This window comes from Pipistrellus kuhlii, unplaced genomic scaffold (assembly GCF_014108245.1).
Source record: "Pipistrellus kuhlii isolate mPipKuh1 unplaced genomic scaffold, mPipKuh1.p scaffold_m20_p_2, whole genome shotgun sequence".
Taxonomy (NCBI): Eukaryota; Metazoa; Chordata; class Mammalia; order Chiroptera; family Vespertilionidae; genus Pipistrellus; species Pipistrellus kuhlii.
The window spans coordinates 110004565-110026595 of NW_023425515.1; the positions used below are offsets into that span (position 1 = coordinate 110004565).

At 41.2% G+C, this 22031-nt stretch overlaps 1 protein-coding gene across 3 annotated transcripts in view; it reads left to right on the forward strand.

Moving 5' to 3' along the window:
- Nucleotides 1-22031, forward strand: part of CDYL (chromodomain Y like) — a 199744-nt gene that overhangs the window by 160489 nt on the left and 17224 nt on the right. For 2 of the 3 annotated variants that reach the window (XM_036446275.2, XM_036446277.2), the window contains exons 3-4: nt 18705-18961; nt 20343-20515. In XM_036446275.2, coding sequence (XP_036302168.1) covers nt 18705-18961; nt 20343-20515 — 430 coding nt within the window. The remainder of the gene's footprint in view (nt 1-18704; nt 18962-20342; nt 20516-22031) is intronic. The other variant, XM_036446276.2, reaches the window with a different exon arrangement.

Genomic DNA, 22031 nt, shown 5'->3' on the forward strand with positions numbered 1-22031 from the left:
TGTCTGTTCCATATTTCCATGCATCTGGTTCTATTTTATTCTGTTTATTAGATTTCTTGTTTGTTCATTTTCATGTTTAGATTCAATTGTTAATAGATATGTATTTATGGCCACTATATTGTTCATATTTTTAATCTTTTTTTCTTCTTCTTCTTAAAGAATACCCTTCAACATTTCATGTAATACTGGCTTGGTGGTGATGAACTCCTTTAGCTTTTTCTTGTTTGTGCAGCTTTTTATCTGACCCTCAATTTTAAATGAGACCTGGTTGTGTAGAATAATCTTAGTTGTAGGTCCTTGCTATTCATCACTTTGAATACTTCTTGCTACTCCCTTCTGGCCTGCAAAATTTTTATTGAGAAATCAGCTGATAGGCATATGGGTGCTCCCTTGTAGATAACTGCTTTTCTCTTGCTTCTTATAAGGTTCTCCCTCTGTCTTTAACCCTTGGCGTTTTAATTCTAATGTGTCCTGGTGTTGGCCTCTTTGGGTTCCTCTCGTTTGGGACTCTCTCTGCTTCCTGGACTTGTAAGTCTATTTCTTTCATCAGGTAGGGGAAGTTTTCTATCATTATTTCTTCAAATAGGTTTTCAATATTTTGCTCTCTCTCTTCTCCTTCTGGTACCCCCATAATGCAAATTTTGGTACACTTAAAGTTGTACCAGTGTAAGTTGGCTCCTTACACTCTATATTTTTGGATTCTTTTTTTCTTTTTCCTCTTCTGATTGGATGTTTTTTGCTTCCTCATATTCCAAATTATTGATTAATTCTCAGACACCTCTATTCTACTCTTGAATCACTGTAAATTATTCTTTATTTCAATTAGTGTATGCTTAATTTTTGACTGGTCTTTTTTCATGTCTTTGACATTCTCACTAAGTAGCAATACTTATTGATGGCAATCAGTACTCACTGCTGATTCCCAGATCCTGAGTTTTCACTGTCTCCTTTGATTTACTAGCTAAACTTGTTTTTCTAATAACCTTCTTTATCTAATTTAGCATCTCCCTATATTGTTTCCAGTGTTCTTCCTGTAAGTATCCCTTTTTTATTTTTCATTTCCTTATTTATCTGTTTTACTTATTTGGTCTTGACACTCTGAGGTAGAAGAAATGTTATTGCTAATCTAGTCTCAGTTTGCTGACTTATGCTTCTTTGCCTTTGGGTTTCCCTGAATATCCTGTTTTAAACAAGAATGCTGCATTCATGAAAGATACCAGGCCTTTTTACCCTAGAATAGTAGTCTTCAACCTTCAGTATGCATCCGAATCATGAGAAAGGTGCTTGTGATCCACTCCCAGAATAATGTTGCCCAAGAAGCATGTTTTACAAAGCTGCCCAATGATTCTCTTGGGCATTCAGGTTGTGAACCCCTACTATAAGTGACACTTAGCCACACAACAATGGATTTCACATATCAAGCATTATATTATAGGGTATCTCTTGATTCATAAGTCTTTGGTTAAAGCTGGCCTTATATACGTTTTAGAAAATTATAATTAAAGTTTATTTAAAGTTGCATAGTCTCATTAATTGCTACCTTTCTTTTATATCTAAAAATAAAATGTTCTTTTTAAATCTCATTGCTTTTAATGTTTTTTAGATTGATTTACTGAAAAGTTATTGAATAGAATAATTTTAATTGAAGAAACCACAGTTTATGTTATTTTTTTGATTTTCAACATGCTTTCTAATTCTCTGTGCTCTCGGGATTTTAAGTAATTCACTTCACAGTTTTTTATTCATCTTCAATATATTTCTAGCATTCAGGAGTTATTTAGTTGTTTCAAGGAATTATTTGTATACTTCATGGACTAAAATAGCTCTTATGCAGCCTCCAGTCTTCGGTGTTCTTTCTCTCTGTAAAGAATGAGTAGTTTGCAGTGTTTATTCCCAAGTACTAATACTCTCCCAGGCGCCCCTCGCTCACTCAGCTTGGTATGGCTCCAGTTCATCGTCAGTAGCTAGAATGCAAATGGTCATGCCTGGTTGGTTCTTAGATAATATCAGACTTTTCCTAGTTTTATAGGAAAAGTACTTGAATAAAAGATTTGAAGCCAAAAGCTCTTATGGCCATAAGTTGGCTAGGTTAGTGTGTGATAGCAAAACTAAAGCTAGACAAGCAGTGAGGCTGATCAAGTAGTCAAGATGTAGAAAAGTTACTGTGAAAATCAGGAGAATTGCAAGAACAGTGCAGAGGCAGAACTAAGGCAGTGGTTAAAACAGTGTAAGTCTGCTCTTAAGTGATAATGCTTTTAATGTATCTGTCTCTTCCCCCCACTGTTGCTGAGTGAGAGGAAGGTGTGACCCTTCCCGAGGCCTGTGACTAAGTGTCAGATACTATGCCCAGGGGATTCAGCTCTTTACAGCTCAATGTGATGAGTGTCTAGAGCAGCAGTCGCCAAGCAGCAGTCCGTGGACCTCTGGTGGTCCATGAGGTCCGAAAGGTTGGCGACCTTTGATCTGGAGGATACAACAAGGGAATACCGAATCCAGGTTGGAGTCACCAGAAAAGCTCCATCTGTGGAACATGCCCGGAAATAAAGCTCAGGCTTTCTGACAAGATGGGCACTGCCTGCACAGGTGCTCGCAGTCTAAAGCTACTTTCAAACTTATCCAGTAGAACCCATAGTAAGAGTTGCACTTTATCTGGTGGACTGGGGTACTGGTATGCAGTGCTCTCTAGTTTCTCCTAGTGTCTTTTAAGTAACTGTTGATTGGTATCCCCCAAATTGATTTTGTATCCCAAAACTTGAAAGGTATTATTGTATAGAATAGGGAGAAATAACATCTCACTCACCCGTACACAAAGAGTTGAGGATCAGACTAGGTATAGAGTAGCTATACTGAAATGACTAGACTAGAGGAAAAAGACCTTCTAATCTACACTGAGCATGAACATCAACTGCTATACCTGCCGGAATAAGGAAGGAGATCTCACTTAAGTGCCTTGGAGCATAAACACATAATACTTTTGGCTCCTTCCTGTTGGAGAATCTTCATTCAGTTGCTTTGGAAGCCCACTGTTTCTGGTTCCTTACCAGTACAGTTTGGGTGGGGGCAGCAGAGTCCAGGCATCTTTCAGCAGGGTTTGGGTGTAGCCCCCACCTGACATTAGGAAGTTCCTCCTGGCAGGATTTGGCTGATGAAAAACAAAGCTCTATCTGGATGTGGGGCTTGATTGTAACATTTCCATGCTTATTCCGCATTGAGCAGTGTCTGGTTGATTTTGGAGTTTAGGTGGTTTTATTTGTAAGGCCAGGTCTCAAATGTGACTGTGAATAAAAGCGAATGACTTTGGCCAAAATTGGTTTGGCTCAGTGGATAGAGCGACGGCCTGTGGACTGAAAGGTCCCAGATTCGATTCCGGTCAAAGGCATGTACCTTGGTTGCGGGCACATCCCCAGTAGGGGGTGTGCAAGAGGCAACTGATCGATGATTCTCTTTCATTGATGTTTCTAACTCTCTATCCCTCTCTTCCTCTCTGTAAAAAATCAATAAAAAATATATATATTTTTTTTTTAAAAAGAAAGAAAAAGTAAGGCACTTCATAAGTGCCAGTTGAGGAATTCTGTCCCAAATATTCAAAAAGATTTTCCTGTACTAAAGAGAGAGAGAGAGAGAGAGAGAGAGAGAGAGAGAGAGAGAGAGAGAGAGAGAGAATGAATATGACTGATACTGAGCAATGGAAAGAAAACATACACCCAGTTCTGCTATAATGCAGCATATGCATTCCTAAAAATCACACTATGCAAAGTCGTGCACTAGAAAAACAGGACTTATGAGGGAAATGGGGGAGAGGCCCAGCATACAAAACTTTGTCATTGGCATATTTAAAAATAAGATAGGACCCTTACAAAAATGGTAGCACAATATGACATTTTAAATGTTTAAGAAAAACATAAATAACTACAATGTGGCACTTTATCTCAAAGAAGTCCTGCAGTTTGCTGGCGGAAGTGGGTGTTGGAAGTGCTCAGTTCCAGGATTATTGTGAATTGTGCTGCCATGGGATCTGAAATCACAGGGAAAGCTGTGCCCCTGATGAGGATGGGGTAGCTGCTGCAGGTGTGGGTTTTGCCTATTCCTGCCCAGCTAGATTCACCTGAGGGTAGTTATCACCACCTTTCTCCAGACAAAAATCAGGCATAAGCATAGGTGAAATTTGCAGTGTGCTCAAATTGTTCTTAATACATCCGTTCTGTTGAAGCAAAACATTGTAGAAGCACTAACAATTTATTATCTTTTGAAAACAACTAAATATATATATAAAGCCTAAGCAACCATTACCACGGAACAACCTGAACGACCAGTCACTATGACACACACGGACCACCAGGGGGCAGATGTTCAACATAGGACCTTCCCCTGGTGGTCAGTGCACTCCCACATCTCTCAGCCAGGTGCTGGACTTATGGCTGGCAAGCACAGCAGCAGTGGCAGGAGCCTCTCCCACCTCCATGGCAGCGCTAAGGAGCAGCGAGCCGAGTGGTAAGGAGCAAGCAGGGAGGTGAGCGGTGATGAGTGTGTGGTCCCAGATTGCGAGAAGGCGAGGCCAGGCTGAGGAGACCACCCTCTACCCCCATGCAGGAATTTCATGCCCCAGATCACTAGTGAGTATATATAACCTTAAACCCAGCAATCCCTATGGACAAGAAAGTGTAATTGAAGGAGTTGGAGCAAAGGTACTTATATAATCCTACCTAATAAAAGAGTACTATGCAAATTGACCATACCTCTGCTAAACCCACTAGCCACACCCACCAGCCAATCAGAGCGAGTATGCAAATAAACCCAACCAAAATGGCTGTGGTCACAGAGAGCAGGAGGGAGTCTTGGGTTTCCTAGGCAACAGAGGAAGCCAAGCTTTCCACCTGTCCTTGGCAGCCTAGGCCTCCACTCAAGGCTACAAAATTATATTAATTTATTTATTTATTTATTTATTGATTGATTTTGTACAGAGAGGAAGGGAGAGAGAGAGAGTTAGAAACATCGATGAGAGAGAGTCATCAATCAGCTGTCTCTTGCACACCCCCTACTGGGGATATGCCCGCAAACAAGGTACATGCCCTTGACCAGAATCGAACCCGGGACCCTTCAATCCCAAGCCGATGCTCTATCCATTGAGCCAAACCTGTCTCAGCAAGGCTACAAAATTATAGAAGGTAAACAAATCCAAACAGAAATGGCTGCCAGCCACGGAGCAAGCAGGAGGCTTGGCTCCGTTCCAATCTACAACCAATCTACAAAGTTTTGATTGTAGAAGATAAATAAACCTCAGATACCAGGGCCTTCACTTAGGTCGTCATTTGGCCTGGCCAGCCTGCAAACCACCACAGGCCTCTCACTCAGGCCACCCTACTCCCCAACGGAACCCTCACCCTGAACCAGGACACCATTCAGGCAAACCAGCTGGCCCCCACCCATGCACCAGGCCTCTATTCTATCTGATAAAAGAATAATATGCAGATTGATCATCACTCCAACACACAATATGGCTGCCCCCATGTGATCAAAGATCCTGCCCCTATGTGGACACAAGATGGCCACCACAAGATGGCCAGCAGGGGAGGGCAATTGGAAGGGACCAGGCCTGCAAGGGAGGGCAGTTGTGGACAATCAGGCAACCAGGGGAGGGCAGTTGGGAGGCACCAGGCCTGCAAGGGAGGGCAGTTGGAGGTGATCCGCCTTGCAGGGGAGGGCAGTTAGGGGTGACCAGGCTGGCAGAGGAGGGAAGTTGGGGGCAAACAGGTTGGCAGGGGAGCAGTTACATCAATCAGGCTGGCATTGGGGTGGTTAGTGGGTGATCAGGCTGGCAGGCAGAAGTGATTAGGGGCAATCAAGAAGGCAGGCAGGCGAGCAGTTGGCAGCCAGCAGTCCTGGATTGTGAGAGGGATATCCGATTGCCCGTTTAGGCCTGCCAGGATCAGGTCTAAACAGGCAGTCAGTCATCCCTCAAGGGGTCCCAGATCTGAGAGGGTGCAGGTTGGGCTGAGGGACACCCTCTGCCCCCGTGCACAAATTTCATGCACCGGGCCTCTAGTTCTATATAATAAAGAGGTCATTATGTTGTGACAAATAACAACCGGTCAGCAGGAAGACAGGGCAGTGAGTTCTGAGCCACAGAGAGCTACAGGAGGGTGGGGCGGAGAGCTACAAGCGGTGGTGGGCAGGGCAGCCATCTGAGGCAAGTGTCAATGAGCTTCTTGCACACGGATTCGTGTGTAGGGCCACTTGTTATTTATAAAGGTTTCATGTAACGTGGGAAAATGGGATGCTGGTGTTTAAAGCCTTTACTTTCATATTCATTTGAAAAGTTATAATGAATTCAGTTTGCAAATTGCATAATCTGAATAAAATTGGCTTTGTATAGTTAAATGGGATTCAGTTCAATGGATATGGATAACAGTATTTTGAAATGTCAAACTCTATAAAGGAGGGCAAATAAATCTGTATAGACTACAGTGCTTGCTCTTTAACTTAAGCTAAAGAAAGCAATGGCCATGAATATCCAAGATAGTTTAAAACCAGTTTTGAATTTTTTTTTTAAGTTGAGACCCAATATGCCTTGACAGTATATTAAATTTACCAGCTCTTTGTTGTTGTTGTTGTTGTTGTTGTTGTTGTTGTTGTTGACAGTATATTAAATTTACCAGCTCTTTGTTGTTGTTGTTGTTGTTGTTGTTGTTGTTGTTAATTCTCACCCCAGGAGATTTTTTTTCCATTTTTTTTTTTTTAGAAATGAAGGGAGAGAAGGGAGGGGATTGTGGGAGAGACAGAGACATTGAGGTGAGAGGGGCACATCAGTTGGTTGCCTCCAGGACTGGGAATCTAACCTGTGACCCTCAGTGTGCAGACCGACAGTCTAACCACTGACTTGTGTTGATTTGTAATGCATATATTATCATAGGACCTATGTTTGTTTTGTTAATTCTCACCCAAGGATATTTTGGGGGAGAGTGAAGGGTGGGGGGTGAGGGGGGTAGAAATATCTATGCAAGAGAGATATATCAATTGGTTGCCTCCTGCACACATTCTGGCCAGGGCCAGAATAAAGCCAGCAATTGAAGTACCTGCCCTTGACCAGAATTGAACCAAAGACTCTTCAGTCGAGGGGGGGAGCCTAGAGGAGGGCTGACTCCCGATTCACTAACCCAAAGCAGCTAGGGCAGGAGCTATGGTTTTAGGTCCAAGTCTAGTTGGTCATTTTCCCTGTACTAGAACCATGTCCTTCATGTAGCTATTCTATATAATCAAAAGCTAATATGCTAATTAGATTGGACAGCAGAATGACCTTCAAGAATGACCAATGGGCAGATGAGTAGGGTCACAAGGCAGCCAGTGATGCTGCATGGGCTGAGCCCCTTGCATGAATTTCATACATCAGGGTGGGGTCCCTCAGCCTGGCCTGCCCCCTCTCACAGTGCGGAGCCCTCAAGGGCAGGAGGCAATCCAGCGATCAGGGGAGGGCGATACCCCCATCACACCTTTGCTGCTGCCACTGCCAGCAACGTAAGCCTCGCCAGGCCCTGGTTACCTAAGCCTTGGGCAGCCCAGGCTGTCGTTCAAGGTTTGCCTGCACCTCAGACTGGGCCTGGGCTGTGGGGCTGAGGGGACTGGGGAATTCCGGAGGCAGGCACACATAGTGGCCAGACCACTTGGGGTCGAGCCCAGCTGTACTGAGTGCCTGCCGCCCCAGTGGGCTGAGGGAACTGGCACTGCCATCTTGTGGCTGTGGGTGCCACCATCTTTGAGGGCTTGGCAGTCAATTGCATATTCCCTTCTTATTGGCTAGGGTGCCACCATCTTTGTGAGGATGTGACAGTCAATTAGCATATTCCCTCTATTAGAGAGGATAGCTTGTAAAGAAAAATATTTCACTCATTTTTTTCAAAAGATTCTTAGCTTGTCTTTTAACCAAATCTTAACTAATGAAATTTTGATTGGAAGTGTGTTAAAATTAAAATTGAGAAAGGTAGCCAAAACCGGTTTGGCTCAGTGGATAGAGCGTCAGTCAACCTGAGGACTGAAAGGTCCCAGGTTTGATTCTGGTCAAGAGCATGTACATTGGTTGCAGGCACTTCCCCGATGGGGGTGTGCAGGAAGCAGCTGATCGATGTTTCTCATTGATGTTTCTAACTCCCTATATCTCTCTCTCTTCCTCTCTGTAAAAAAAATCAATAAAATATATTTTTTAAAATAAATAAATAAAATTGAGAAAGGTAGCCTCACAGTATTTGGTGTTAATAAAATAGGATGTGGTTCCACAAGTAAGTAATAAGTAAAAATGATGTATTTATTTGTTTTATGTCATCTCTGTCAAGTTCTGACATCAGAATACAAATGAATTTGGTAGATTTTTTTTCTTTTCTTGACTCCGACACTTTATAGTTGTCTATTTCATCTTAGGAATTCATGTTTTCCAAAAAGTTGTCCATTTCTTGAAGATATTCTAATGTGTTTGCATAGTGTAGTCACTTAACTTTATATGGAATCTGTGCAGGTTCATTTTTACCCATATATTTACCAATTCTGGTACTCTATTCCTTTGTATATATCCAAGCTTCTGTCTGATATCATTTTTCCTGAAGGACTTTAACATTTCTTATAGTAGAGATCTACTGGCTACAAATTCTCTCAGCTTTTGTCTGGAAAAGTTTTCACTTCTGCTTTGTTTTGAAGAATGTCAATGCTACAAATTTACCATACTAGGGGCCTGGGGCATGAAATTCGTGCACTGGGGGGAGGGTCACTCAGCCCAGCCTGCCATTCTCACAGACTGAGAGCCTTCAGGGGATGTCCTACTGCCAGCTCCCCAAGCCACAGTCTTGCTTCCCTCTGCGGGAGGCATCCAGGCTGATCAGGGGATGGCACCAGCCCCATGACCCCACTGCTGCAGCCACTGCAGCCGCCAAGGTGTTTTCATCAATATGGACTCCAGTCCCTTCACCATGAAAAAATGGCAACATTCTTTAGGCATTTTCAAGATGTCTTTTTCATAGGATACGACATTACTTTTTACTTTTTTTTCTTTTTTTTTCTTTTTTTTTTTTTATCTTCACCTGAGGATATGTTTCCATTGATTTTTAGAGTGCGGAAGAGAGAGGGAGAGACAGAGAGAAACATCAGTGTGAGAGGACACTTCGATTGGTTGCCTCCTGCATGAGCCCTGACCTGGGCCTGGCCAGGGAGGAGGCTGTAACCGAGGTACATGCCCTTGATCAGAATCAATTCCGGACCCTGTAGTGAGCAGGCCAAGACTCTGTCCACTGAGCCAAACTGGCTAGGGCAGGATATGACATTTCTTAGCCCTTTCAGCAGCGTACCTTCGTTTTTTCCTCCATGAGTATGATGGAAAAACCCTAGATTACCTTCTTGGATTCTTATTACCCAAGTTACCAAGAAGACTGCAGGTGGCAGCGAACAGGAGCTTAGCCAATGAGCTGTCAAAAAAGGTATTTATTCCCTAACTTGTTTGGCTCAGTGGATAGAGTGTCGGCCTGCAAACTGAAGGGTCCCAGCTTTGATTCCTATTAAGGGCATGTACCATGGTTGGGGGCACATCTCCAGTGGGGAGTGTGTAGAAGGCAGCACTGGGCTGGGGGCGTACAGACCTGGGCTGTGTGGCAGGCGCTGCGTCCGCCCGCTCCCCAGGCCAATAGCCAGCCTTGCATTGTGGGCCCCATCCTGGGGGGGGGGGCATGGACCCAGGCCACTGCTTGGTGCTGACGCACGTACACCATGTGGCTATGGTGACAGGGTGATGTTCCCCCCACCACCACCCTTAGCCACTTGGTGCCTACACATGAGGTTACAGGCTAGGAGCGGCCTGGGTCCTGAGGATGTTCCCGGGACCCAGGCCACTCAGAGCCTGCGTCTGCAAATTAACCACCATCTTTGTTGGGTTATTTTGTATACTTGCTCTGGTTGGCTGGTGGGCGTAGTGGAAGGATGGTCATTTGCATTTTTCTCTTTTATTAGTGTGGATGGCCAAGTTGGCTTCTCTTCCTTTGTGCACATTAAAAATGCTTCCCCCCCTTCCCCCCCCCCCCCCCCCATGCAGTTTGGCTCAGTGGAAAGAGCATTGGCCTATGAACTGAAGAGCCTGGGTTTGATCCAGTCAAGGGCACATGCCCAGGTTGTGGGCTCAATCCCCAGTAGGGAGTGTGCAGAAGATATAGAAATATCAATGATTCTCTGTCATCATTCATATTTTTATATCTCCCTTTCTCTTTGAAATCAATAAAATATATTAAAAAATAACTTTTTCTTGTGTTTTTATACTTTTGAAGAAAATAATACGCAGTTCTGATGGTGTATCTATCATGTCTTTTTTTCTCCCTGCTTTGAAGATTTTCTGTTTATCACTAGCTTTCAGTAGGTAATGATGTGCCATAGTTTGATTTTTTTTTTTTTTTTTAATCCAACTGGTATTTGTTAAGCTCCTTGAGTATATAGGCTTTTGGTTTTCAACAAATTATTGAAAACTTTCAGCCATTATTTTCTACAGGTATTTTTACACACCTTTTCTCAGACTCAAATTGCACATATGCTCCACTACATGATGTTATAACATAGCACACTTGAGCTTTACTCATTTTATTTTCTGTCTTCACTCTTTGCTTCATTTTGGGTAAAGTCTATAGATATACTTTAAGTTATCTGATCTTTTCTCCTGTGATATTCAATCTCTTAAACATAACCAATGAAATTTTTATTTCTATTCTTCCATTTCCTCATGTTCATGTTGTCCTTTAAATCCTTGGGCACATTGAGGTTATAACAGTAGTGGAAATGTCCTTTTTTGTGAATTCCTTCATCTCTCATTTTTAGCTCTCTTTCCATTAACTGATTTAATCTTGGTTATGGGTCCTATTTTCCTATTTCTTCGCATGTTTATCAAGTTTTGATTGGTAAATGTTGTGACTTTTACATGTTGGATTTTATTGTATGTTTTTAAGTATTAGTTAGGTTTGTTTTAGCAGTTAGTTCCTTACATGTTGGTTTGATCCTTTGAAGGCTTATTTTTAAGCTTTGTTAGTGCCATTCTAGAGCAGCCTCTATAATGTAGCTAGTACTTGTTCTGAGATTTCTACCCAATGACCTGCGTATTCGGTGAAGTCTTTCCACTTTGGCTGGTGAGGGCTTGGCTTTATGAATTCTGGCAGTTATTCATTTTATAGGTAATCGTTCTCTGCCAAGCCTGTGGATTTCACCCTATGCATGCTCAGATTGGTGTTCAACTCAAGTGGATCCCTAGGCAGTTCTGGAACTTTCTGTGTAATTCTTTCCTTTTCAATACGCCATCTCACAAAATATAGCCTCCTGGGCCTCCTCACAGCCAGTCTGTGTTCTCAGTTCAGCATTTTTGCAGGCAGTATCTGAATTCTTCTCCCTGCACCTGCAGCGTGGAAATGGCCTCCAGCCAGAAAATCAGTGGATTTCTGGGCTCACCTTGTTTCTCCCTTCATTGTAAGAGCATAATCCTGCACTGCCTGTTGTCCAGTGTCTGAAGTGGTTATTCCATGGCTGTTCAGTTTTCTAGTTTCACTGGCAAGTGAGGAGATCTAGATACTGTTTCCCTCTTGTGGTTGAAAGCAGAAGGCATATTTCATTTTTACAGAGACAGGCTTTTAAAGGATCAAATTTTATCAGGTTAACAATACATTTGAAGGTACTGATTTTGCTGTCAAACATGTTAGGAGAGACACTAAAATGGTATGTTTATTCTAGTTGAATTTTAAGCCAGTAAATCCTAGAAAATCATTTAGTAGTCTTTGAATTTATATCCTTAAGAAACTATCAGTTCACTGAGACAAGTTTCTGTGTTTTCATTGAATCTGTTTGTCTGGTAAGTCACCATAAATTCTCACACAGTTTAAATTGTGGAGGATTTTTCCCCCTGAATCTCAGTGTTTATCTTTGAATTAGTCATTAGCACTTGATTCTGCTCTTAGGGCAGCACTCACTGTCCCCAGATTGGCACAAAATATTCAGCTGTATGACATTCAGCCCACCACTTATCTTTGATCTCTTAAGTGGAGGAGGCTGGACTAAAGGGACTTTACAGTCCCTTCCATCACTTACTTAGTAAATATGTGTTCTAAGCACAAAAGATACATTAGTGAATGAGACAGGCAGGGATCCTGCTCTTGTGGAACTATGCGGAATATGACAATCTATCCTACATAATAAAAGCCTAATATGCTAAGTGTTCAACCTTTCATTCGATCTTTCGACCAGTCGCATTATGCACACTGATCACCAGGGGGCAGGCATTATAACCAGTAGATTAGCTTGCTGCTGAGGTACTGCTGATTGGGACTGGGTGAGATGGTATACACATGCCCCGGAGCCCTCCCGCAGTCCCTCCCTGGCCTTTATCATGCACCTGAGGGACCCCACCAGTGCACAAGTCCATGCACCAGGCCTCTAGTACTATCGGGTCTAGTAATAATTAATGTCGTTTTTAAACATTCGTTTAAAATCTTGCTTGGCGTTGACTTGTATGGACATAACCTTCAAACACGTGGTATCTACAGAACGTGTGAAGTGCAATTAACAAATTTTGCTTGAAAAAGTTTGTGTTTGGTTTGGTTTTTGTTGCAAAACTAGGGCTAAGAAGATGGCGGATGAAGAGCATATTCGGCACTGCATGCTTTACGAGTTCCAATTAGGAAGAAAAGCAAGTGAGGCTGCAAAAGACATCTGTAGTGCTCTTGGTCAAGATGCAGTTAGCGCCAGAAAATGCCAGCATTGGTTTGAGAAATTTCGCGAGGGAAATTTTTCGTCAGATGACAAGAGTGGTCGAGGCCGTGTGTCCAATTTTGATCAAGAAGCTCTTCAAGCTCTTTTGGTGCAAAATCCTCAAATTACCCAACAAGAGCTTGCGACAACTTTAAATTGTTCACAAAAAACAATTTCCAACCAATTGCGTGCACTTGGCAAAGTCCAAAAGTTTGGAAAATGGGTTCCTCATGAGTTGACCGACAACAACCGTAATCAAAGAGTCACAATTTGCAGTTCGCTCCTCTCTCATCAAAACCGTTTGCCGTTTTTAGAGCAAATTGTTACGGGAGATGAACAATGGGTGCTGTATGTTAATTTGAAAAGGCGGCCTCAATGGTTGGACAAAAATGAGGCTCCGCAGCCCACGCCAAAACCTGACTTGCATGCGAAAAAAGTGATGTTGTGTGTTTGGTGGAATTTTAAAGGAATTCTTCATTATGAACTTTTACCATCTAACCAAACCATTACAAGTGCAGTGAATAGTGCCCAATTGGAAAGGTTAGCCCAAGCTTTAAGAGAAAAAGAACCCGCGCTGATTAATCGGAAGGGCGTAATTCTTCACCACGATCACACACGACCGCATACTGCAAGAATCACTGCTGAAAAACTGCGCCAGTTGGAATGGGAAGTTCTCCCTCAACCTGCATATTCTCCTGATATTGCCCCTTCCGATTACCATTTGTTTCGTTCTTTGCAAAACGTTCTTCTTGGAAAAAAATTTAATAATGAAGAATGCCTCAAAAATGCATTGACCGAATTTTTTGCATCAAAATCACAAGAATTTTACAACAGAGGGATTAAAATGCTTCCTGAGCGTTGGGCACAAGTGGTAGAAAACAACGGCAACTATATTGTTGATTAAATTTTGTTGTATTGTTTAAATAAATTCGATTTTAAAAAGTATTAGAAAACGACATTAATTATTACTAGACCTAATATAAATAAAATCCAAACGAGAAAGTAATAACTGGTGAGGAGTGCTACAAAGAGGGGCAATTGGAAAATGGTGATGGGGAGGGGCCCACATTAGATGGGGTGGTTAAAGAGGGTTTCCCTGAGGAGGTGGCATTTGATCTGCCATTTAGATAAGCAGAAGAAACCAGCCATTTGATACTCCAGGCAGGAGGCAGGACCTAGTTCAGTGCTGACAGTCTGATTCTGAGACAGTCCTGCTGTAAACACTTCTCTAAAGTAGGCCACAGAGATGTTACATCACCTCATAGGTAGATAACAGGATCTCAGGAGTCATATTGGGGTGAGTGAAATTAGCAGGGACTGTAATGGCAGCGGTGAGCCAGTACAGTTTTAACAGAGAGATGAAGGCCAGGTTCAACAGTCCTGGTCAGCATAAGCCAACTTGAATCATTTTCTAAATTTGTAGAACCATGGATAGCTCCATAGGACCCATTGCATTTAAAAAAAAAAAAAAAAAAAAAAAGTTGGGCCTTTTCTGATTCATATATAAAGGCTACATGCACTTTATATCCTAGAAATCCTGATTTGTGGAAGGAAGCCACTAGGTAAACTTGGAAAGTTAAGGAATGTGTAGCTTTTTTTAAAAGAAATGACACTGAGAAACAAGAACAGTTTGGGATTTTATCCTGATAAAAGCCTGCTACATAGGCCAACACTCTGCCCCCTATTTTGCTGAGATCATTCTAATTGTGCTTTGGTATAGTACCAATTAAAAATTCAGTTTGGGTTTAGTAACTCTTAAAGACCCAAATAGTTCTCACTTGTTATTAGCAAACTGGCATGTGTAATCTGCAAGAATCCCTCTTCCCAAGAAGGCCGGAGCCTCCTGCCTATCTCCATTCATCTCACCTCTGTCACTTCACCCTTTTCCCCCAAGTCATGTGGCCTTCTAGCTTGCATGTGCACAGGATTATTCCTGATATGATCTCTTTTTAATCAGGGAAATCATTATTGTCAGCCATCACGTAAAAATCAGTTGTCCACTCACCTGCAGTTGCATTTCTCTGTTCCTTAAAGCAGCATTTAAAAATACATATATATGTTGATTTCAGAGAGGTAGGGAGGCGAGAGAGATAGAAATATCAATGATGAGAGATAATCATTGAACAGCTACCTTCTACACACTCTACACTGGATCAAGCCCACAACCTAGGCATATACCCTGATTGGGAGTCAAATGGTGACCTCCTGGTTCATAGGTCAATACTCAACCACTGAGCCATGTCAGCTGGGCTAAAAGCATCATTTTAGCAAATTCTTGATTTGAAAATTATGTAACAACTTTTATTTGTCTTTCTTGAATCCTATAGTCTGGCTTTTACCTTTAGTACTCTAGTGAAACAATTTGCCCAAGTTTTTTAATGACTTCTATTCTCCTCCCTCCAATTACCTCTTCTCCATTCTCCTTTACCTCTCTGTGTATGCCACTAGTGACACATCCTGTTGCCATGGTATCCTCTTTCCTTTTTGGAAGCCTACCGTTGCCTTCTGGCTTCTCTGTTGCCTCCTGGCCTTGCACGTGGCTCTCCCCAGCAGGCTCATTCCTTTCCTTTGGTGTTCCTACTCTCAATTCAGTCATCCTTTCTGGGCACCAATTCCCAAGTACTTATCACTAGCCTTGACTTGTTCTCCCTCTTTTGTGTTCAGTAGCAACTTCACCTGAATAAAATCTAATTTCTCTTTCTCTATCCTTCCTCAGCTACATCAAATTCTTCTATTAGTATCCCTGTCTCCTGGGCACTAGGTTCAGTAGTTCATAATCATCCATGATCCATTTCTCTGTCCTCAAGAAGTTGTCTGGTCATGTCAACTCCAGCTTCAAATTGGAGTGGGTTGAGGAATGATGGACAGAGGCAAAAGCGGAGGCAGCAAGTATAGACCAAGTCAAGCTGTGATGGCCGTGTGAGTAGAGGTAGTGTTGAAAAGAGCAGATTAGATGCCAAAACTGGTTTGGCTCAGTGGTAGAGCGTCGGTCTGCGGACTGAAGGGTCCCAGGTTCGATTCTGGTCAAGGGCATGTACATCGGTTGCGGGCACATCCCCGGTAGGGGGTGTGCAAGAGGCGGCTGGTTGATGTCTCTCTCTCATCTACATTCCTAGCTCTCTATCTCTTTCCCTTCCGCTCTGTAAAAAATCAATAAAATATTTAAAAAAAAAAAAAAAAAAAAGAAAGAAAGAAAGAAAGAAGAGAGCAGATTAGAGGGGTTATCTAGAGTAGAAAAGATTGAAGGACATTTTTGAACACAGATGGGGGAATAATCTGGTACCAGAAAAGTGGAAGATTAACAGAATGAGAAAGGGTTCTCAGAAAGGATGCAGCTTGTCTCACTGGTAACAGCTTATTAAATGATCTTTCAGTTAGATATACTGTAGGTTACAAATCCTCAAGAAACGTATCCTAAAGATTTGCAAGCATTAGAATGACTTAAGCCAAGGTTATGTATCACAGTATTGTTTGAAATATCAAAAAATAGTTGTATATTAGTGTATGTTGCACTGTGGGTTAGTAAAATGAATTATAGTACATTTATTCAGTTGATAATTCTGTGCAGCATTAGAAAAGAATAAGAAAACTGGTCTGATAGACAACAATTTCTAAGGTGAAGCAAATTAATAAAAACAAGATGTGACAAAACACTATGTCTGATATACTGCCATTTTTGTTTTTTAAATGAGGGTTGAAGTAGAAATATTTATATTCTTATTTGCTTACATATACTATAACCCAAAATTCCCCAAGAGGTCGGGAAAAGGGAGACTCCCCTCCCCTCTCCCCAGGAGAAACAGTTTGCAAACTGGGGAAATACAGCATCTGGAGGGGAGGCTGCCTTTTTTTTTTTTTTTTATCCTCACTGGAGGATATTTTTTTCATTGACTTCTAGAGAGTGGAAGGGAGGGAGGAGAGGGAAAGTGAGAAACATCGACATGAGAGAGATACATTGATTGGTTGCTCCCGAATGGACCTCTACTTGGGCTGGGGAACCTGTAGCCGAGGTGTGTGCCCCAGACCAGTAGGTAATCGAGCCCAAGACCTTTCCATTTGCAGATGATGGCTCTAACCATTGAGCAATCTGGCTAGGATGAGGCCACCTTTTATCAAGAAAGTTTCCAATCAGGTTCTCAGTTAGTCCAAATTATACAATTCTGACTAGTCATTATAAAAGTAAATGAGGATACAATTGTTCGGTTCTGATTGAACGGGACAGGTTTCAGTCCATTGATAGAAAGACGAAACTAGGGCTTCCCTGCAGTGGGTGACTCAGACAGCCAACATAAGCAGGGCATAGTGTGGGAAGCGGGGAGTTCAGTCTAAGGATTTTCCCAATATACAGAGTATTGGAGAAGCCCCTGTCAGCAAATGGCCACTAGGCTCATTCTTTATTAAATTTGGACCCTCGGTTGACCATTGAAAGTTTATTTCAGCATATACATTCTTTCTCAGGGTTCACATCAAATGAATCTGTTTTTTTCTCAGGGTCCACAGATATTTCAAAGATACGTGGAAACCAGACAGCAATGGCTAACTGGAGGGTTGAGAATCCTGGGTAGATGGCACCTTAGAGGAGGGTGAGATAATGGGAGGCCTTTTACCATATATCTTTTTACATTTTTAGACTCTTGAACTATATACATGTATTATAATCTCTTCCAATTTTTAAACAAACTGAATTGATTAAAAAAAATTTACAAAATATTTGTGCCAGTTGATAGAAAGTAGGGTGGTTTTACATCAGAAATTATTTGACTTCTCTAAGTGTCCTGTTGTGAGTCTTCTTTGGTGGCATTGGCCTGTTTTCTTTCACTTTGGAGGAAATGCTTCCAACTCATATTTTATCATGTTCTTCCCCTTAGAGAACTTCTCCATTGCTAATTTTATTAAGCCGTTTTCTTACATTTCTTTCCCTTTCTTCTACCCAAAGACTTTGTGTACCCATTACCAGGTTAGATAATAAGTAGACAGATCATAGAAATAGGATAATTATTTACCTAATACTTGAATTCTTACTATTACATTTCTTGGTAAGTATTAAATAAAACTCTTGTCTTTATCATAATAAATATTAAATTCAGGAGACCATATCTTTAAGATGGATTGAAAAACGGCAACCAGGTTTGACATTCAGGAGCTGACCCAGGCAGGAACTTGTTGTGGCAGTAAAGAGCTATATTTAGCAATAGAAAATGTAATAGAGCTATTGATAGGACCCTTGGGCAAGCATCATAAGTAGTCTCATCCCAGGACATCCATAGGAACTCCTGAGTATCTTGAGTGCCCCACAAGAGCTGGTGGCAGCCTTGGCACCACTTGGTAGGACAGTCCGTCAGAACCGGATGGTTGCGCCCTAACCATTTGGCTTAGTGAGTAAATCATCAGCCCATGGACTGAAGTTCAATTCTGGTCAAGGGCATGTACCTTGTTTGCAGGCTCGATTCCCAGTAGGGGGTGTGCAGGAAAACATCTATTTTTCTCTCTCATAGATGTTTCTATCTAAAAATATTTTTTTTTAAATAAAATGGTGGTTGCATTGTGTGTCTACACAAGTTGATAGATTACTTTGGTTCTAATAAGATATTTTCTTGAATTAATTTCCTTTTCCTTTCAACTTCTCAAGCCTGGAATAGGTATTATCCACGAGACCCATTCTCTTTTAATACCATTCTTCAGAAGTCTCAAATTTTGTTGCTTCTTTCAGCAAATACCTTTCCATCTTTCTTTTTTAGGCAGAATAAGCAAGAGGGTGGTTTCCTTGTTCAGACTTTGATGGAAAACACGTGCCCTTAAAAGTAGGCTTTCCGACGTTTCTGATTTTTAATGTTCTTGCATTAAAACATTAAAATTCTGAGTTTGAAAGGAACATTTTTAACTAATTCAAAGATGACACTGGGCGTGAAATTGGTAGCAAGACATCACAGACCACTGTGATTTCAAACTCTTGGCAGGTACATCTCCGTTTATGGACGCATTAACAGCCAATGGAACAACCAACATACAGACATCTGTTACAGGAGTGACAGCCGGGAAAAGGAAATTTCTTGACGACAGAAGAGACCAGCCTTTTGACAAGCGGTTGCGTTTCAGTGTGAGGCAGACTGAAAGTGCCTACAGATACAGAGATATTGTCGTCAGGAAGCAGGATGGCTTCACCCACATCTTGTTATCAACAAAATCATCAGAGAATAACTCACTAAATCCAGAGGTGAGAAATGTTCTTTGGGCTGATTTGTGCGTCCTGTTTCTCCAAGCCCTGTTTTCAGGCCTGCTCAGCCAAATTGGCATTTTTTGTAGATTTTTCTAACTCTCCTTCTGGGCCATTTCACAGTAACCATCAGAAGGTAGGAAGCACAGGTGAAGTGTGACAGTCTTGGTCCTTATAACAGTCATGACTGCAGTGAAGTCGGGACAGTATGCATGTGTTGAGTGTCCATCTTCATTCTCATGGGTGTGGGTTGGGACAAGAGCCAGAGTTCTGAAGGAGGAGGTGGTAATTGTACTCCAGGTTATGAGCTCTTAGCCTGGGGGTGTGCAGGGCATCTGGGAGATTCCGGCCTCCCTGAAGATACATGTAGAATGTGTGTGCGCACATTCTTTTCTTTATCCCTTCATTAGATTCTTGAAGGGTTCTTTGTTGGAACAAGACTGAAATAACCCTGAGTTTCAGCCCCTTCAGAGTATTTTAACATCATTCTCAATCAATCTTCAGCGTGGAAGTGGAACTTAACACCTACAATGATTTCAGCACATGTTCACTACTAGTAGCACCTGGTAAAGTTAGTTTTTAAGGGTTAAGGGAAACTAATGCTTGCAAAGGTTTAATTCTTTTACCTAAATAGATAACCTTGGTTCTAATAATATCTAAAATCAGAAGTATTTGAACCTGCATTGTATCTTACTTAAGATTTTAAGTTCTGGTAATTGCTTGTTTTCCATTTGTGAGCAGCTAGGTCAAGTTTTTCCCAAACAAGAAAACTAAACTGCATTAAGTTTGTAAATCTGGCCAGGGTCACATGACAAACCAGTTCGGCACTGGTTCCCAGTCCATTTTCAGACTACAGAGCCCCTTCATTGGTTATTTGTAAATGCTGCAGAGATCATTCCAAATGGTTTTGTGCCTTTCTAACATGTCTCCATGCTCATATCCTTGCACCTGATGCACTTAAGTACCACACTATTGGGATTTCTGTCTCAAGTGTGGCAGGCTGGTGTTCAACAACAATAACAAAACCCAGGGAACTGAACTGGTTTCTTTCAATGGTTGAATGTGTCAGCTGCTGTCTAAAGTGTAGAAATTCCAAGTGGACATAATATGTAATTTGCCTTATCTTCTGAGAACCACAGTGACTAGAATATTAAGGTAACTTAGATTCACATGTCTTTCCAATTATACTCTTTGGCTAGCATTCCCAATCTCTGGTTACAGAAATAAGAAATTTGTGAATTATTTTAGATTATGATAGATACAGGGAACAGTATAAGGTTGTAAATGTACTTTGTATAGATCTAGATATTCCACAATGAAATGCTTTTAGGATTCTGTATCGAAAATACTCTTTGCCACTTTAATTTTTGGTGACTTTCAGGTAATGAAAGAAGTCCAGAGCGCACTGAGCACGGCTGCTGCCGACGACAGCAAGCTCGTGCTGCTCAGCGCAGTGGGCAGCGTCTTCTGCTGCGGTCTCGACTTTCTTTATTTCATACGGCGCTTAACAGATGACAGAAAAAGAGAAAGCACTAAAATGGCTGAAGCTATCAGGTATGCATGAATGACGTTTTCAAACATTGATTTGAGTGTTTTGCTTTTAGTTACCAGTGGCTGATAGGAGAGGCTTAAACAAGCTTGTGAATGAAATGCACATACATCTCCTTCCACTGGGAGACACGATTAGTAAAAGTAATTAAATCATCTATCTTTTCTGTAAATGAATATATTTTTGTCAATGTGAATTTTTCTTAATGTACACTAGCAGGATCCTAAAAATAATTAATTATACTGGATTCACTTAACTTTTACTCTTGCTCATCTGCATCTATCTTTTCTGCCATACGTTGCTACTTGCCTTGGGCAAATAACTGATTTCAAGTCTGGTTCAAACCCTGTGAAGTGTACAGGGAATGTTTAGTGATTAGAATATATAATAGCATATAGCCACATTATTTGTCATATGAATGTGTTCTTCCTTTGTCCCTTAAATAAAGATGCATTCTCTTTCACATAATAACTTACATTTGCTTGACTCCAAAATAAATTGTCTAGGCTTTATTATGTTCCTGTTTCATAACATCGCATGAAAAGTTTTGTATCTTTTTTTTTTTTTTTTTTTTTTTTAGTATAAGCAATGCACATTCTTTTTCAAATTTATCTGAGTGTCAACGACACATAAAGCTATAACATAGAGTAAAAAGTAAAAGTTTCCTCTATCTCACCTCCCATCTACAGTTCATTTGTATGTCTTCCCCAACCATTTTCTAAACAGTTTAAATATGTATTCCACATACACACAAATAATAAAGCTTTATTTTTGTTTCTGTTAAATAAATGTACCAACTTCCTTTTTTCATTTAATAATATGACTACATGTTTTCATTTTCTCTGTTTCTGGATTTTTCCACTATATCTTAACAGCTGAAAAATCTTTTCCTAGAACCACATATTTCTGCCATAAGCATGTCCATATATATATATTTTATGTCTCATTTCTCGTGGTAATTACAGTATTTAAAGTACCTAATTTTCCATAGTGAAATGTATTTATTTATTTAAAGTGAATGAAATCCAGCCCTTGCTGGTGTGGTTCAGTTGGTTGGAGTGGCATCCCATGAACGAAAAGGTCAAAGGTTTGATTACCAGTCGCATACCTAGGTTGCGGGTTTGGTCCCTGGATGAGATGCATATGAGAGACAACTAGTCCATGTTTTTATCTCGTAGCAATGTTGGTGTGTCAATATCCCTCTTCTCCCTCCATAAATAAATAAATAAATAAATAAATAAATAAATAAAGCAAGCCTTGAGTGAAGATTAAAGTGAATGAAGCCCAGTCACCAACCAAGAGGACCATTGTGCTTCCCACACACCTCCCTAAAATGACATGTCCCTGAGTGATCCATTAAGAACCCTTTGTTATTTACAGAAAGATGAAAACAGAGAGAGTCACAGATTTGCGAAATGGCAATAAAGTTGGTTAGATGGTCTCCTAGTCCCTAGGTATTTGAAGAGTTGAAGTTGAGCCTCTTTTGATAATTATTGGGCTCCAGGTGGCTGAGACCCTAAG